Genomic DNA, 20,340 nt, shown 5'->3' on the forward strand with positions numbered 1-20,340 from the left:
TAATAAAAGAGTTATAATATGAGTAATAAATAAAAACGAAGTTAAATATCCATAAATTTGAGAAAAACTTGGAATTTTTTTTCAATTGGAAGCATGTAATTGGATATTTGATCTTGGTTTTAAATTCCAAACAACTTTTTATAATAAGAATTTTCTATATTCAGAGAAATAAAGGTACTTTATCCTTGAACGAAATTCATATTTTTTGACAGACCTCGTATAATATTGACAAAATTTGATATATCATGATTGAATCTTAGGTTTTAGAGAATGCAGAACTTTTTATGAAGAATAACTTTTTTCCGTAAAATTAATAATAAAAAAGTTTCCCATATGTTTCCAACTTAAGTAGACACGCTGTATATAAAAAAGCGTGTAGAGCCTTAGAAATGGAGAGAAAAAAAATTTGATAATTTAGAGAATATGTAGCAATAAGAAATAATAAATATTAAGAAGTGTTTCGAACAAGATAACTTTTATTTTCGACTAATTTCTTTTTCTTGTTCTAGTCCTTACTATTGTCAGGGTTAGATGTAAAACTTGTTGAATTAGGTAAGCTGCAAAAAAAATATTGAAAATTCAATCAACCTTCTTTCTTTTGATAAATTTTTAACTTTTATTAGTTTTTTGACAACCAGGCCTTTCTACTTTTTTACTGACACTAACAGTTCTATAAAGTCCTACAATATCTTATCCGCTCTGAGTTGGTTGGTAGAGGGTATATTTAATAGAGCGTGAGCGCCAGTAGTGACAAGTCAGTGATCTTTTTCTAGAAGTTTGACATAAATGTCAAAGTGATTCATTTAAAACATTGAAATTAAAAACATTAATAGGAAAAACTATTACTTGGCCAAAGCTGTGGTATATATTTTTACCTTAAATATACTTACCTTTTAAATACTCAAATTTGTTTTTTTTTACATTTCGCAAATTAATCTATTAATCTAAGCGCCATCTACACGACAATTGTGAAAGTATCCGAAGTAGAAAGAAGGAAACTAATATTTCATCAACAGAACGTCAAAATGGACTAGCAAAATATTTAAAAAATAATTATAATGAATCATAAATTTTGAACTTACTGATATTAACCATCGATTACAATTTAATTACTTCTTTGCGTTGTAAATATTACACGATAAAAATTAAATAATTGATTTAAAAATTTCCGACGAAAGTTGCATTAGTAATCCGTTAGTTGACGATACCAGTGAAGCTCAGAGCGAATAGGACAGACATAAATAAACTAGAAGTCAAACAATTAGGAATGCACGTCATAGATTTAAAGACATCATAACCCACAGGTACAAACTTGACGGCAAACAAATTTAACAAATTTTTCCTCATACATATTAGTTTTTTTCTGGCGTCAAATTTAACAAGAAAGCGCTGTTGCCAAATAAAAAACATATCAAAGCAGCTACCGACTACACTGTTTCTCTTTGTCTTTAAGAGTGTGATATCACTATCTGTACTATGTGTAAAACTGACATTGTCGTATAAAAGGTTATGTAAGATTTTTTTGTTTATGTTTTCTTCTTCTTTCATCGCTTTTGGGAGTTGTGCCCATTTAACCAGCAACATTTCTTAAAATTAACGCCTTAAAATACCTACTCTTTTTCTCATGAGCATCTTTCAGTGCCTCACAGTTTTTCGATTTCTTTCTAACGCATTAAATTGTATGTGACAGAAAAAAAGGCACGTCTGTGATTACAAACATTTATAACATTTATTCTAGTTGTCAATAGATGGCGCTATAATCGAAAAAAAATTATTTACAAATTATATAATAATATATCTACGGATACAGAGTGAGTTTTATGTATGGAAACACTCAATTATCTCGAAAACGGCTTGCAAGATTTTTATAGATTTTGGTAGGTAGGGGTTTTCTAATGCCTGCAGTCGATATTATAGTTCTAATTACATTGTTGTCGGATCTTCCGTTTTTCTGGAAATTTAATGAACTTTCTTATTTCAAATGAAATACTCTGTATATTTTTTGAGTTTTGAAGTCCTTAAGAAATACTGATTATTTTTTCATGTTATGTTCCCTATACCTAATTGCCATAATTTCGGAGTTATTGCTACATTTATTTAAAAAAAATTAAACAAATTTTAAAAATCAATTTTTAGGTTCTTTGGATCATTGAGAACAAAAAAGGTCTTTTGTAATTTTTCTGTAAAGTTAATCGTTTTCGAGTAATAAATAATTTAAACTGAAAAAAAAATCGAATAATGACGATTTTTAAGGTTCAAAAACACAAGTAAAAAATATAATTTTTGAAATCGCAAAGTACCTAAATTCAAGTACAACTTTTCTTCTAATAGCTTGCTATAAGTTGTTTGGCTCGTTTTATTCTAAAACATTGCTTTTTAATTTTTAATGAAGTACATATTATGAGAGTACGGGCCACCGGGCTGCATTAACAACTAAAAATCAATGTTTTAATATGAAACAATCTCAAATTACTTATTGGTAACTGAAAAAATAAGGCTTGAGCTTAAATTTGGGTACTTCGCAGCTTCAAAACTAATATTGTTAATTTGTGTTCTTGAACCTTGAAAATCGTCATTATTCGATTTTTTTCAGTTTTAAATTGTTTATAAATCGGAAACGATTAATTTTAGAGAAATATTAAAAAAGATCTTTTTTGTTCCCAATGATCCAATTAACCTAAAATAGTGTTTACCTGTAGCAATAACCTGTAAATGTAGCAATAACTCTGAAACTGTGCCATTTATGTATAGGGAATATAACACGAAAAATAATCAGTATTTCTTAAGGACTTCAAAACACAAAAAATATACATGGTATTCCATTTGAAATAAGAAAGTTCATTCAATTCAAAATCTATACAAATCGTGCAAGCCGTTTTTGACATAATTGAGTGTTTCCATACATAAAACTCACTCTGTATAATATGTACAAATTATAAGACTATTAGTCCAAAAAGCCACTGTGCATCCGCTGGGAAAAATATTCCGATTCGGATTTTTTGCACAATCTTACTCAAAAAGGACCCCTTTTAACACATTTGCATGTTGCCAGGACCAAAAGTGGGTCAAAAATTTTTTTTTGTTTTTTTCGTAAAATGATTTGTTTTGCACGGAACAAAGTTTTTTAGGTTTTTTGGATCATTTCAAACAGAAAAGGCCTTTAGAGACTTTTCTGTAAAGTTGATAGTTTTTGACATATAAGCGATTAAAAATTGCGAAATCGGCCATTTTTTACCCTCAAAAATTATGTGCAAGAATGAAAATTTGAATGTTGCCAAGGTAGGTAAGTACATATTCTTTAAACATCGATTGATGAAATCCCGAAGAATTTTTTGCAATACAACATTCTAAACTCATTTGTTTTTTAATTGCTAATCAAGCGTGCGCGACACTATTTTCCACCGTTGCATGTGTATAAAGTATGGTGCAAATGAAAGGAATAAATTAGTTATTTCGTAAACCGGTGACTTTAAGCAAAAATTCCGAAACAGGTCGATTTTTATTTTTAAGTTATGATATTGTGGCATATATGTATACTAGTGACGTCATCCATCTGGGCGTGATGACGTAATCGGTAATTTTTAAATGATAATAGGGGTTGTGTGCTAGCTCATTTGAAAGGTTCTTCAATTCTCTATTCAGTAATATAAACATTTACATAATTATTTATAAAGGGTGTCCAAAAAAAATTTTATTAAATTAAATTATTTGACAAAAAAAGAAGAATGTATGTAATTTATTTAATTCAAAATACAATTTACTGCTTTCACAAATCAGAAAACAAAGTTTATTTCACAAATAAACATCGCTTTTCGCTTAAATTAATTGTTCAAATTTCCAAGAGGCAGGTGGTTGGCGGGAGCTGGCTTGAACATTGAATTTAATCGAAAGCAATGTTTATTTGTGAAATTAACATTTTTTAGTTTTCGGGTAACAGTAAAATGTATTTTGAATTAAGTAAATTACATACATTCTTCTTTTTTCAAATAATTGAATTAAAAACTTTTTTTGGACACCCTGTATAAATAACTATGTAAATGTTCATATTACTGAATAGAGAATTGAAGAGCCTTTCAAATGAGCTAGCACACGATCCCTATTCTCATTTAAAAAATCATCGATTACGTCATCACGCCCACATGGATAACGTCACTAGTATACCATTTATGCCACAATATCATAACTTAAAAATAAAAATCAACCTGTTTCGGGATTTTTCCTTAAAGTCGCCGGTTTACGAAATAACGAATTTATTCCTTTCATTTGGACCATACTGTATACACATGAAACGGTGGAAAATAGTGTGGCGCACGCTTGATTAGCAATTAAAAAACAAAGAAGTTTTGAATATTGTATTGCAAAAAAATCTTCGGGATTTCATCAATCGATGTTTAAAGAATATCCACCTACCTTGGCAACATTCAAATTTTCAGTTTTTCACATAGTATTTGAGGGTTAAAAATTGCCGATTTCGCAATTTTTCAATTTTTAATCGCTTATATGTCAAAAACTATCAACTTTAGGGAGAAGTTACTAAACACTTTTTCTGTTTGGAATGATCCAAAAAACCTAAAAAACATGCAAACAAAATAAATTTAGCAAAAAAACAAAAAAACGTTTAAAAAATTTTTGACCCACTTTTGGTCCTGGCAACATGCTAATTTGTTAAAAGGGGTCCTTTTTGAGTAAGATTGTGCAAAAAATCCGAATCGGAATATTTTTCTTAGCGGATGCGCAGTGGCTTTCTGGACTATATACAAATCAAAGAAAATACCATTTTATAAATGCAATAAACACAATTAATTTGTTTATGCCAAATTGCAATTAAAATGTGACAACTGTCAGATTGAACTAAAATGTCATGTTAGAATAAATGTTATAAAATGTGTATTATTACGGACTTACCTTCTTCATCATTTGTGACGCACTGAAAAATGCCATAGGGAAGGGAAAGTGAAGTTGGTTATAAAATAAACTATCGTTAAAATATAAACTAAATAAATAAAATATAATTTGAAAACAATAATTTGACATTATATTTTTAACCTCCAATATTATGACAGACGTCAGTTATCATTTTTACAATCACAACAAATTAATGTAATAATGACGTCATATAAACTCGACACTAATTTTAGCAAATGAAATGCTTGTTGTACATAATAGGAATAGTATGTCAAAAAAATCTGATTAAATATTTTCCTTTATCTTTTCAAATTTAGAATATGGCAACAAGGGGAAAATTACGTGCATTTCTTATTGTTTGACTTTTCCTATACTAACTTTTTTTACAAATCGTAGAAAACGACTGAAAAACTACCTGACTTGACTTCTCCACTAACTAATTTTCCGATTTCTTGTTGTCAAGAATCTTGTGTCCATTCACATTTACAAGGTTTTCATCAAGTGTGAATTTTTATATAATAATCTAAACTACTTACGCAACTCAACTGCTTATTACAAATTTCATATTTATGAGGTCATTTACCTATGAAGCTTAAAACTATTTAGATGAGTAAACTACTTACTACAAATTTCACATTTGTAAGATGTTTCACGAGTGTGAATTCCTACTTAATTTAAATCACGTTTTGTACTAAACTGCTTACTACAAATTTCACATTTATAAGGTCCTTCGCCAGTGTGAATTCTCATTATGAATCTCCAAAACACTTAGTTAGTGAACTGCTTACTGCAAATTTTACATTTATAAGGTGTTTCATTAGTGTGAATTTTCATATGAAGCTTTAAACTACAGTGGAATCTCGATAAGTCCGGGTTAATTGTTAACAAATAAACGACACAAACATTTATACTTTTAAAACACTTTTAAAATCAGACCAACTTTTTAAAATGATAATATAATATTATGAAATTATGAAGCGAATGCTTTCACCAGTGTGAATTGTCATGTGAAGCTTTAAACTACTTTTTTGAGTAAACTGCTCACTACAAATTTTACATTTATAAGGTTTCTCACCAGTGTGAACCAGGGGTGTAATGGAGCCGGAACGCACCGGAACACCGTTTAGGTACTGCTTTTTTGGGTTCCTCAAACCCCGCGGAAAATTGACCACTGCATTGACAATTAATATCACAAAGTCATAGCGTTCCGGTACTGCTTAATTTGCGAACACACCTTGGTGTGAACTACCTCACGTTTAATTAGACCACCTTTTTGAGGGAACTTTTAAAGCATATCACACACATTTATAAAGGTTTTTCATTAGTGTGAATTCTCGTATGAATTTTTAATACACTTAGTTCAGTAAACTGCTTACTACAAATTTCACATTTATGAAATCTTTTATAAGCGTGCATTCTCAGATGAAGCTTTAAAGTACTTAGTTGCGTAAACTGCTTTCTACAAATTTCACATTTATAAGGTCTTTCACCAGTGTGAATTGTCATATAAAGCTATCTGAACTACTTGGTTGTAGGTCTGGATCCCGCGTATGAAAAAAAAACTGATTAATAGCAAGCTGAAAATTTGTTAATAGCTTAAGGGTGTCTAGTCGGACAAACTGTGATATATGGGAACACTGGAACAGGGGAAGTTTTAATTGTGGAACAGGTTAAAAATTTGGAACGGTCAGACCACAAAAACGTCACATGTATTTTTTCCAACAAAACTTCCAATTGATTTGTTACCCTTTCGTTAAACTCTCATGCAAAAATCAGACTGCTATTTATCACCTGTCATAATTCCTGTCATTTGATATTTTCTACGTTTTCCACTCATTATAATGCCCATTTTGTGATAAATACCAGCCTGATTTTTGCATGAGAGTTTGATGAAAGGGTAACAAATCAATTGGAAGTTCTGTCGGACAAAATACATGTGACGTTTTCGTGGTCTGACCGTTCCAAATTTTTAACCTGTTCCACAATTAAAACTTCCCCTGTTCCAGTGTTCCCATATATCAAAGTTTGTCTGACTAGACACCCTTAAACTATTAACAAATTTTCAGCTTGCTATTAATCAACTTTTTTTCATACGCGGGATCCAGACCTATTGACTAAACCGCTTACTACAAATTCTACGTTTATAAGGATTTTGACCAGTGTGAACTTTTATATCATAATCTAAACTTATTTGAAAATTAAATTGCTTACTACAAATTTCACATTCATGAGGTGTTTCATCAGTGTGAATTACCATATAAATCTTTAGAGAACTTAGTTGAGTAAACTGCTTATTACAAATTTCATATTTAGAAGGTTTTTCATTAGTGTGAATTATTTTATGAGTTTTCAAATTACTATTTCTAGTAAACTGTTTACTACAAATTTCATATTTATGAGACCTTTCACCCGTGTGAATTTTCATATGAAGCTTTACACTACTTAGTTGAGTAAATTGCTTACTACAAATTTCACATTTTTAGGGTTTTTCACCAGTGTGAACTACCTTAAGTCTACTTAAACCAATTTTTTTGGAGAAAACCTTATGTTTATAAGGTTTCTGATCAGTGTGAAATTTCATGTAATAATTTAAACCACTTCATTGACTAAATTGCTTACTACAAATTTCACACAGACAAGTAAGGTTTTTCATTGGTGTGAACTAGTTTATGAGTATTTAAATTACTTTTTATAGTAAACTGCCTACTACAAATTTCACATTTATAAAGTCTTTCACCCGTGTGAATTTTAACATGAATCTTTACATTACATGATTGAGTAAATTGCTTACTGCAAATTTCACATTTATAAGATTTTTCACCAGTGTGAACTACCTTATGTCTACTTAAACCACCTTTTTGAGAAAACTTTTTAAAGCATATTTAACATTTATAAGGTTATTCATTTGTATGAACTATTTTATGAGTACTTAGATTACCTTTTGTAGTAAACTGCTTACTACAAATTTCACATTCATAAGGTCTCTCACCAGTGTGAAATCTCATATGAATCTTTAGAGCACTTAGTTTAGGAAACTGCATATTACAAATTTTACATTGATAAGGTCTTTCACCAGTGTGAATTGTCATATTATGAAGATTTAAACTACTTTTTTGAGTAAACTGCTTACTACAAATTCCACATTTATAAGGTTTTTCACTAGTATGAATTCTTTTATGAACATTTAAACTATCTTTTATAGCAAATTTCTTACTACAAATTTCACATTTATAAGGTTTTTTACTAGTGTGAACTGCCATATGTTTATTTAAAATACCTTTTTGAGAAAACTTTTTAAAGCATATTTCACATTTATAAGGTTTTTCACTAGTGTGAATTCTTTTATGAGTATTTAGATTACATATTTGGGTAAACTGTTTATTACAAATTTCACATTTATAAGGTTTTTCACTAGTGTGAATTCTTTTATGAGTATTTAGATTACCTATTTGGGTAAACTGTTTATTACAAATTTTACATTTATAAGGTGTTTCACTAGTGTGAATTCTTTTATGAATATTTAGATTACTTCTTTGGGTAAACTGTTTATTACAAATTACACATTTATAAGGTTTTTCATTAGTGTGAACTCTTTTATGAGTATTTAGATTACTTATCTGGTTAAACTGCTTACAACAAATTTCACATTTATAAGGTGTTTCACCAGTGTGAATTGTCATATGAATCTTTAAACTAATTTTTTGAGTAAATTGCTTACAACAAATGTTACATTTATAAGGTGTTTCACCAGTGTGAATTATCATATGAAGCTTTAAACTACTTTTTTTAGTAAACTGCCTACTACAAATTTCACATTTATAAGATTTTTCACCAGTGTGAACTACCGTATGTCTATTTAAACCACCTTTTTGAGAAAATCTTTTAAAGCATATCTCACATTTATAAGGTTTTTCCTTAGTGTGAGCTCTCAGATGAAGCTTTAAACTACCTAGTTGAGTAAACTGCTTACTACAAATTTCACATTGATATGAACTTTCACTAGTTGAAGTTTCCAAATGTACTTTGGTAGCATTGAATGATTTGGTAGCTTCCCTTGTAGTATCCTGTGGAGCACCTAAAATAAAAATAAATTATAAGAATATGTTTTTGACTAAAAAAAAAGCGGAAAAATGGAAAACATGGAAAGGAAATAATTTTAATAAGCACTTGGAATATCACAAGTTTTTATGGTGAAGAATACGAATTGACAGAGGTAATGAAAGCATACAGAATTTACATCCTAGGCTTGAGTGAAACGAAGAAAAAGAGAAGAGAAAATATTAGATGCTGCGATGGTTACAAGCTCTTCTACTGACGGGTACAAGAAATGAAAAGAGCAAAAAAGGGGGTGGACTTTTAATCAAGGATGATTTAAGTAAAAGATTTTTGAAAGACCAAGCTAAAAACTCTATATTAATCACTATAAGCCTAAAACAAGAGGAGTTTGCATAATACAAATATATGCACCAGACAAGGGTACAGAAGAGCAGAAAATGACTCAATTTTATAGTGAACTACAAACAGCATTAGAAAAGTTAGAGGACATAATGCTAACATAATAATTATTATAATGGTATTGAAATACAAAAGTTGGAAATGACATTAACAAGGGACACGGAATTACTGGACAGTGTGGAGCAAAATTTGAGAACAGAAAAGATAAGAAGATGATACAATTGTTTGTAACTAACGACCTAAAAATTGTAAATATATTCTGGTATCAAAATATGGAGGACAGATATACTTTTGGAGCACAAGAAAGAAATACTAAAAGTTTAATAGGTTACATTGCGATCCCTGCAGAAATGGATGTTATTAAAAATATAAAAATGGAAAAATTTGCGGAACTAAGCACGCAACACAAGCTAGTTGTAGCCGAAATGATTACAAAGAAAGATACATTAAGATAAATATTAAAAAGCTGAAAAAAGTGAAAGAAAAAAATGGCTATAAACAGAAAATGTACGAGGAATTGCAAAGAATAGAGCTGATAAGAGATCAATTGGATATGAAAGAAAGATAGAAAGTGCTAAAAGACACTCTATACAAAACAGCAGAAAAATTTTTTGGAAAAAGGTCTATAAATAAATATCAAAAGAGAACAAAATGTTGGAGCCAAGAAATAAAGAAAATAATAAAGGAGGAGAAGCAAGCCTGGAAAAAATATCAACAGTGTAGAGATAAAAATAACAAAGCAGGATATATTGTGAAACGTAATAGAGCAAAAATAGCAGTAAGGGAAGCGAAAAGGCGGAGCTGGGAAGAAATCGGAAGAGAATTGGGAGCTAATTACAAAACAGATAATAGAAAATTCTGGAATCGCATGAAGAATTAAAGAGGAGAAAAAGGTAGGGTGTAGTACGAAATCAGAGATAAAAAATAACAAATTGAAAATAGAGACTACAGAAATAGTAGAGTATGGAAACAATACTATAAAGATAAATTCAAACAAGAAGAAGTAGAAAGAAATGAAGCAGAAGGCAATAGACCCGAAGTGAAAGAGGACGAGTAACCAAAGAATATAAGAAAGGAAGAAGTGAAAGACGCTATAAAGAATATTAAAATTGGAACAGCGGCAGGAGAGGACCAAATAGATTCAGGCATAAAGACCTTCAATCTCCTTTCCTTTATTTATTTTAATAATATTCAATAATTCTTCTCTTTTTAATGAAACTTAATTTGAGCTCTTAATATTGTGAGGTAGGAAATTTTATGTTGTACGTTTCCTACTCTGAATCTGTCAAAATGCGTCTGAGTTGAGCGAACGGAGTTTGATTATTATTTACACGTTTTTACATAATTTGGTTTGACTAAGTATATGAATTTTATTTTAGTACAAACAGATGTAATGGGAATGTCTAATGTCTAAAACTAAGGATCAACATAATACTCACGAAGCCCCTGAACCGTCGTCACTAGGAGAGGAAGAAAATTGTCAAACAATTCAGATTACTTCTTCAGATGTAGTTTGTTGTATTTGCCAAAAAGAGAGCTCTGACGTACATACGTGAATATTTTGTAATGAGGTGGTACATGTTGTGTGCGCTGACAGAACACTTGATGCATACTATGAAGGTTTTGAACGAAAAGTTACATGCATGCGTGGTGCACAGACAGAAAAGAATAAAATAAATAAAGGAAAGGCGATTGAAGGTCTTCATGCTTAGGCCAAAGCTATGAAACAATTAAGTGAAAAAAAAATTCCTTCAATTTTGACCGGAAAAACTGTAACAATACTTCAGCTTTAATAGAACAAAAGGAGATGCTCGAAATATTTTGAGTATCATACAAGATAAAATAATTGACGTTTTATATCGAGTTGGTACGAAATACGGAACAAAAACACACTTTTTTCAAGAAATCAAATAAGAGAATGCAAAGAGAATTTTCTTGATTTCCAAGATGTTCCAGACGTTAAGCTGTCTTTGAGAGAAATTAGTATAAAATATTCTAAATTTGGGGGACAAGGCTTTATAAAATGCTACTGCAATAAGAAATGCTTTTTAAAATTATGCAAGTGTAAAAGGTCTAACGTATTGTGCAACTCTAAATGCCATAATGCCTACGACAATATAAAAATAATAAACATTAATATTAAAAAATGACGTTTTGTTAATAGTACATTCTTTCACGGTTTTTGCTGTAAATTTTAAAGAACCGCTTGGATTGACATGAAATTTGGCATACATATAGCTAACAAGGCAAAGAAAAAAAGTGATATTGAGACGATGGGGGTGTATTCCCCAGGTCAATATGGCATTTAGAGTTGCACAATACGTTAGACCTTTTACACTTCCATAATTTTAAAGAGCATTTCTTAGTGCAGTAGCATTTTATAAAGCCTTGTCCCCCAAATTTAGAATATTTTGTACTAATTTCTCTTAAAGACAGCAACGTCTGGAACATCTTGGAAATCCAGAAAATTCTCTTTTTATTCGTTTATTTGATTTCTTGAAAAAAGTGTGTTTTTGTTCCGTATTTCGTACAAACTCGATATAAAACATCAATTATTTTATCTTGTATGATACCCAACATATTTCGAGCATCTCCTTTTGTTCTATTAAAGCTGGGGTTAGGTATTGTTACAGTTTTTCCAATCGAAATTGAAGGAATTTTTTTCACTTAATTTTTTCATAGCATTGGCCTGGGCATGAAGACCTTCAATCGCCTTTCCTTAATTTATTTTATTCTTTTCTGTCTGTGCACCACGCATGCATGTAACTTTTCTTTCAAAACCTTCATAGTATACACCAAGTGTTCTGTCAGCCCACACAATATGTACCACCTCATTACAAATTATTCTCGTATGTGAGTCAGAGCTCTCTTTTTGGCAAATACAACCAACTACATCTGAAGAAGTAATCTGAATTGTTTCACAATTTTCTTCCTCTCCTAGTGACGACGGTTCAGGGGCTTCTTTAGTATTATGGTGATCCTTAGTTTTAGGCATTAGACATTCCCATTCCATCTGTTTGTACTAAAATAAAATTCATATACATACTTAGTCAAACCAAATTATGTAAGTACGTGTAAATAATAATCAAACTCCGTTCGCTCAACTCAGACGCATTTTTACAGATTCAGAGTAGAAAACGCACAACACAAAATTTTCTACCTCACAATATTAACAGCTCAAATTAAGTTTCATTAAAAAGAGAAGAATTATTAAATATTATTAAAATGAATAAAGGAAAGGCGATTGAAGGTCTTTATGCCCAGGCTAATGCTATGAAATAATTAAGTGAAAAAAAATTTCTCCAAATACAATCGGAAAAACTTTAGCAATACCTATCCCCAGCTTTGATAGAGCCAAAGTTAGATGTTCGAAATATTTTGGGTATCATACAAACAAGATAAAACAAGATAAAGCAATTGATGGTTTATATAGAGTTGGTACGAAATACGGAACAATAAAAACACTTTTTTTTAAGAAACCAAATAAGAGAATGCAAAGAGAATTTTCTTAATTTCTGAGATGATCCAGACGTTAAGCTGTCTCTAAGAGAAACTAGTACAAAAGATTCTAAATTTGGAGGACAAGGCATTATAAAATGCTACTGCAATAAGAAATGCTCTTCTAAATTATGTAAGTGTAAAAGGTCTAACGTATTGTACAATTCTAAATGCCATAATGCCTCACCATGTGAGAACAAACACTATTTTTTTTATTTTAATTACGAAAATATAAAAATAATAATCATTAAAATTAAAAAATTACATTTAATTAAACCTAATCTAACAAATTACGACATTTTAATAGCTGATCGGGGTTTGACTAGTCAAACCCCGATTTCATAAAATTAAGTTTTGACCTTTGCCTGACCAACTTAGTCTCTCCTAGGTTTGACTAATCAAAGGCCGAAACACTAATTTATTTCGGGCTTTGACTAAGACCATCAGTCAGACCTGAGGATTGCCTAGTCAAACCTAGGAGTGCCTGAAATTCGGGCTTTGACTATAACATATACAGAGTGGGCCAAATAAAAGTATCCACCCCGATATTTGGCAGTATTTATTAGATTTAAAAAAATAAAAAAACAGGTCAATTTTTGATCTAAGGAAGACACATTTTTACGGTACAAACATCTATCATTTGCCAACTCCCTCCCTTCCACTTCCCCACCCCTTATTTTTAAATAGGGAATAGGGGTCGTGTGCTACCACGACCATATCAGATACCATATAAGACCAGAATACGTCCAGCAGTAGCAGTCGCGTATGAAAGCGAAACATGGACGCTAACAAAAAGAGAAGTAAATAAGTTGCTGATGAGGGAACTTAAAATCATTCTAATGATTTATGGCCCTTGTAGAGACAGCGTACGATCAAAACTATAAAATTGGAATATCTCAGACATATTACACGTGAAGAGAGATACAACTCATTATGCGGGGAAAGATTCAAGGAAGAAGAAGCATAGGGAGACGCAGAATATCGTGGCTGCGGGGCTGCGCAACCTGAGAGAATGGTAAGGATGTACATCAAACGAACTTTTCAGAGCAGCCGTCTCCAAGGTCCGAATAACTATGATGATTGCCCACCTCCGTCGCGGAGATTGCACTTGAAGAATAAGAGAAAGAGCGTGACAAATGAATGGAGGCGCAGACACAATAACGAGTTAGTGTCTCTTTAACGACAATCGCCTTATAAACAATGTGTTCTGGGAAAGGCCAGATGGAAGAAGGTATATAAAACGACCTAAAAAAGGTGGAAAGTAGATCTGGAGAAAATGGAAGTTACACAATGATAATGATGATGATATTTGAGAAAGATAGTTTGCATATTGAAACCGGTCAAAATTTACTTAGGGTTGCACAATTCGCAACAGTACATAAATATGTAGTTGTCAGTACTAACTTCCAGAGAAAAGATATTCATGGAGATATTCATAAAGCAACATGGAAAAAACCAGGAACCAACAAAGGCAATCAAATTGGCTACATCCTCATCTCAAAAAGATGGGCAACAGACATATAACTAATGTAAGAAAGTATCGCGGGGCGAATTCTGACTCAAATCACTGTTTTATTGGGGCAAAATTACGGCAGAAAATCATTACATTGACAAAAGGGGCAAATAGTCAAATTAAAAATGGTATGTCAATCGTACCGTATGTATATTCAAAAGTCCAACAAAGAGAGAAGAATATCAAAATGCTCTCCAAATAAAACTCGACGGAATCAGAGAGGAAGATACTGCAGAGGAGGAATGGAGGCAATTGAAAACAATAATAACGAAATCTGCAGAGGAAACTGTTGGAAAAGCCAAAAGGCAAATAAATGCAGAATGGTTTGATGATGAATGCAGAACTGCAGTAGAGGAAAAAAGGTAAGCTAGGCTTAACCACCTTCAAAGAAACTCAAGAAATGGGGTAAAGGGGGGAATTTATAACGAAAAGAGAATACAAGCGACTAGAATATGCAGAAGAAAAAAAACAGGCTTTGAAAAAACAAGTATTCTGTAAAAAAAAATAAAAGAAAGCATACAGTCATTTAGACCAACATTGACGATATGCAAAGACAAGAGCGGAGAACTACTAGCAGAGAAACAAACAATTATAATGAGATTGAAAGAATACTTCGAGGAAAACCTAAATGCTAACAATGAAAATCATCAAAACGAGAGAATATAAACGGCGGAGCAGCACATTGAAAACCCGAGTTATGAAGAAGTAGTTCAAATAATAAAGAAACTAAAAATAATAAAGCGCCAGGAACGGATGGAATTTCGACAGAATTATTAAAACATCGATAAAAACTAAATATTTTTACAACTGTAGAAACAATATTGTGATTAAAAAGTTGGATTAAAAAAAAACAATGTTGGAACAAACCCATTTTTAGTTCAAAGTTACAAAATTTTATTTACATGTACGTAATAAAAACAATACTTTTAATATTGAAGTTTTCATAGGCACCTTTTTGAGTTTTAAAATCATAAATTTAACGAATTAATATTAAACATAAATATTTTATGAAAAACAAAACAATTTGAAAATCAATGGCATAGAAATTTTATTAAGTCCAAACTAATAGTTAGATGATTCCGTTCCTAGGGGACGGTGGGGTAGTTTGGTACACATTTTTGGGGAGCTTATATTTCGGTGCTGGCTGATTAACAAGTCCAGTAAACATGGAAATACATAGTTAGTATGATGTTTAGCGATATTATTTTTTGTGAAATAGTTATAAATTTTTAAATGGTTTATGAAAAAATTTAAATAAAATTACATACATCATATGGAACAAAAATTTCTCGAGCTGCCTCAATAGTAAGAAACATGGAACTAATAATAAAATTGGTCTTTTTGATAAAGTTATTTGTGATTTTCATAAAACAAGCCAAAGTTTATAAAACAGTTCATAAACGAAAGAGAAAAGTTTAAAATAAGATGCCAGCCTTCTGTTACTCTCTGGCATTTCATTAGGATATGGCAGTTTAGCTACATTGTTGCGTTTAAGTATACCTAGAACTGATCATTCTGTATCAGATAGAAAAATCCATAATTTTGCTTGAGGGGAAGTTTGATGCACTGTACCAATCTGCCCCCGTCTATTTAATCCAATCTGCCCCAACCGACCCTGGCGTCTAAAAAATTAAGTCGTCAGTTTACAAGGCACTCACTTGAACTTAAATATGGCATTGAGCCTAAAGCCGTCTTAGATTATTACATTAAATCACGAATAACAGCACTCCTTGTTTTGCCGACTTTGACTTTATTACCATATGATGAAATGTTAAAAAATTTACTTTTGCTGCCTAAAATTTTCAATTGACCACAAAATTTTTAAAAAACAGCGCGCCCACACGCCCCTTCTTCTTTCCCACTTTTTCCCATATATGGTGCCAAATTACGCGGACATACTGTATAAGAACTTAAATTTTTTTGAATTTACCACTAATTGTAACATCATATTTGGATTCAGCATAGTCAAAAACAAAATAGAAATATTTTTGACCAAAGTAAAATGATAAATACAACGATATGTTTAAAATTGTTTATACAAAACAGCTTTTATTGTTTAAACAATTAATAAACAATTAGCGGCCAAATTGATGAGTAGAACTTTTTATTCTTTATACGCCAACAAAAAAAAATTTAGAAAAATATAAGCTTGTTTGATATTTTCCGAAACAATGTACGTTTTAGATCTACATTGACTCCCCTATTTAGGGAAATATCACATTCATGACATAAGATTGATACTCAAAAATTAAGAAGAGAATGGAGTTTCTTACCAGTGATATGCTCCTGCAGCTCTTTTTTTATTTCAACTTCATTTTCATTAGATACATCTTCTAACTCATGATTTTCTATTTTAATATCCTCTGAATCTAAACAATACTCATCTAATACAGATTCCTTCCCATAACTGCTTTCATCTACTTCAGAGTTATCTTCTATGTTGTTATATTTCTTTAAGAGGATCTTCTTCATCTTTAATACATATAGAATACATCTACATTCTACAATCTTTAATATTTTCATTACATTCCATAATAACTTTAGTAAGTATTAACTAACGGAGTCCACTGAGAAAAACACTTTCATAGTAATAACCTATCACCTATCTATAAAAAACGAGCATAGACTCATATAACCAACGAACATATAAATATGTATAATCCAGTATGTATATCTAACAAAGATGTTTTAATACTGTGATATTATAGGTCAAATGGGAGAAATGGTAATGGTTATTATACTCTAAAATACTCCTGTAGATGGCGACTGTATACACTTTACCTCAGTGGCGGCCCGTGAGGTAGTGCCATAGAGCCATGGCACTACCTTGCTAACTATGCAGAAACATATTTTTTATCTTCAAAACTTTTTAATTCCTGTTAATTTTTTTGTGTGTATTTCTTTTGATCTTCATAAATTATATAAAATATGGCAAATATGGTCGTAATACAATCCCTGCTGACAGCGGAGATTATTCGACAAGAGAATCTTGTTCGTGCCAAAGTCAGTACTGGCACGACTAAAGAGAGATTACGAGCATTATATGTAAGTGACAGAGAAAGAGCTATATTGGACTATTAGTATACCTTAAAATGAGAAGAATCTCTGTGCCGGGCACGAGGTTGAGTTTCTTTACGTGCTGGTTTGTCGCATTTATATTTTCTGTTAAAAAGTGTTTGTATTTATAATTAAACTTTTAGTGCATCATGATCGTGGGTGTAGTATAAATATTATTTTGATTATTTCTTAAGTTTAATTTATTGACAATGAAGATTAGATAGTATCTTAAAACAATTTTTAAGAAATTAAAATTTTTAAGAATATTTTTTTTAAATATTAAAAAAAAATACAAATGTTATAAGGTTTTATGGAGCTTTCGAGTTAGCTTTAAGAGGTCACGACGGAAAAGAAAATTCAGAAAATAGAGGCATATTTAAGGAGCTGGTCAATTTTAGCGCCGAATTAGACACCGACTTAAAAGTTCATATTATTCAAAGTACCAGATCTTTCAAAGGTCTACCTTCTCCGGACATTAATGCCTGGTTGCACCAACAGATCTTAAGCTCCAGCTTAGCTAAGCTCTACTTATAGATAGGGCCTATTTGAATATCACTTACGTTGCACCATAATTTTAGGTTCTTACCTTATTATCAATTATATCCAGCGCCGGATAAAGGGGCAGGCAAGCCGGGCGACCGCCGGGGCGCCAAATTTTGAGGGGCGGCAAATTTGGACGGATGCCAAATTTTGACAGACGCCGATTTTAAAATAGAATATTTTTTACATTCATTATTTTTTTCAGTTTTTATAGATTAACTTTTAACATTTTTCCTAAGACATTGATTGAATAATCGTACTATTTTACCTTTAAAAAACTTACTAAGAAGAATGACGATAACGCAACCTAAGAATTTTTATGGCTTTTATCACCAATTCAACATTAATGCAGACAAATGCTTTTTACGATTTAGTTTGTTCATTTTTTTTAAACATCATTTGTCACGTATAACGTAATTACAATTACCTATGTCAACAATGGACTTAAAAATATAGACGAATATCAAATTTATAAATTCTGAACAAATTTATAAATAGTCAGTAATACTATATACTGGCGCCTGTCAGTCATAATACCTACGTCGCAAATGAATAATTTTGTTCTGTAAACTTTGCAGCATTAATAACAAAAATGCATGGCGTAAGTGTGTGCTAAAGTAAAACAAAAGAGTTTTGTTAGGTACATCATATTGGTTGTGGAATTGATTAATTTTTATTTTTACGTTACATAAATATCCGTAAGTAGGCATTCATATAATAAATAATATACATACATATGTATATAGTCTTTTGAGACCCTTTTACTTTTCAATATCGGGACTGACACGTTGTTGACCATTGTTTCTTGTTATATGCTAATCTGATTGCTTCTGCTATTGTTTTTGCCTTCCTTTGAATGATTTTCCCGACCGCTGTATCCCAACATTCTCTAGGTCTTCCTCTACTTATTGTCTTTTGTATTCTGGCTTCTTATATTTTCTTCATTGGTATATACTCGTGTGTTGTTCTTCATTCTTTTCAGGTGTCCCCATCAATTCTGCTGATTTTCTTCAATATACAGATCAAGTACTGATTTCGTCTTAAGGTTTTTCCGTGTGTCTCTGTTTCCAATTTTGTCTCTCATTATCACTCCTCTAACTCTTCGTAAAAGAGTGATTTTCAAAATAATTAATTTAATTAACTATATTATTGCATTTTTGACAAATGGCATGACACATATTATTAAATAGAAAAAATAATTAAGAAATACACTACTTCAATATTTTGAAAAAGCCTCAACTATGCGTGTGAATTTTTTGAAATTTTTATATTGATTGCATCCCCCCTAAAAAAAACGAAAAAATGAAGCTTTTGGCGGTGGTAGGAGGGGGAAGGGGATGGAGGGTTAAAATGGAGCTAAGTCTTATTTTTTAATCACGTAGAACATAAAACATTGAACAACATTGAATCCTGGGAGTAAGGTCATTGTGCCGATCTTAACGGGAGACACCTTTTGTATATTCTTGTTCCTCGCGCTCCGGCGCTCAAAATCCTAGAACCGGCCCTGATTATATCTATTATTCTAATATGGTATTCTTATTGTAATATATTATAATTATATTATATTAATTCTTATGATATTCTCGACTTAAGCTTAAGATCTATTGGTGCAACCGGGCATTAGTTGCTTCTAATTTATTTATGTCGGAGAAGTTTTCTGCTAATAAGCATCAGTTCTCCGAATCATTTCTTAATGAAACATGGAGACAATTTTAATTTTTAAGCAAAACTCGATTTAAAACTGAATTAGTAGTAGGTACTGTATTAGCGAGACGAATTAAGTACTACCTGTTTCGCTATCGGTTTTATTGTAGAGGGAAGGCTTAAAAAGCACATTTGAAGAAACTATTAAACTTAGTGCTTTAGGTATGCTATCTACAGAAAAGCATTTTGTAAATTGTATTGATTAATTCATTCATAGGAGATTCTGATCAATAGAAAGCTACAGAAATCTAAATTAGACTGATAATTTTTGATGATTTCCCGTCGTCAAGTATATTACGTCAGATGCCCTTCGTTGCTATGAAAAAATACATTCAGTGACACTAATGACAATTAATGTTTTAAAAATTATAAAAGTGATGACTTTCAACCGTAAAATATTTATAACAACTTTGTGTTTAATGGTACTAATTTGTACTTACATAAATAAATTACAATAAAATTTTGCTTTTGAACAGTTTTATTCATGAAATAATCGCAACAAATTGCACTCGATCTCTAAAATTAATATAGAATTTTAGAGCTCTTGTTCAATTACTACTGATTATTTCATTTATAGGAGATTCTGACCAATAGAAAGCTGCATAAATCTAAATTAAATCGATAATTTTTGATAATTTCCCGTCGTCAAGTATATTACGTCAGATGCC

General features: G+C 31.1%; 1 protein-coding gene across 1 annotated transcript; it reads right to left on the minus strand.

Moving 5' to 3' along the window:
* Window positions 1-4,480: 4,480 nt before the first annotated feature.
* Window positions 4,481-17,064, minus strand: LOC114337043 (zinc finger protein 664-like). Its single transcript, XM_028287430.2, has 2 exons — window positions 16,645-17,064; window positions 4,481-8,980 (listed from the first exon to the last, which is right to left on the minus strand). Exons 1-2 carry the CDS (start codon window positions 16,892-16,894, stop codon window positions 7,803-7,805), a joined length of 1,428 nt encoding a protein of 475 aa, XP_028143231.2. The 5' UTR covers window positions 16,895-17,064; the 3' UTR covers window positions 4,481-7,802.
* Window positions 17,065-20,340: the final 3,276 nt, after the last annotated feature.

This window comes from Diabrotica virgifera, chromosome 9 (genome assembly GCF_917563875.1).
Source record: "Diabrotica virgifera virgifera chromosome 9, PGI_DIABVI_V3a".
Classification (NCBI taxonomy): domain Eukaryota; kingdom Metazoa; phylum Arthropoda; class Insecta; order Coleoptera; family Chrysomelidae; genus Diabrotica; species Diabrotica virgifera.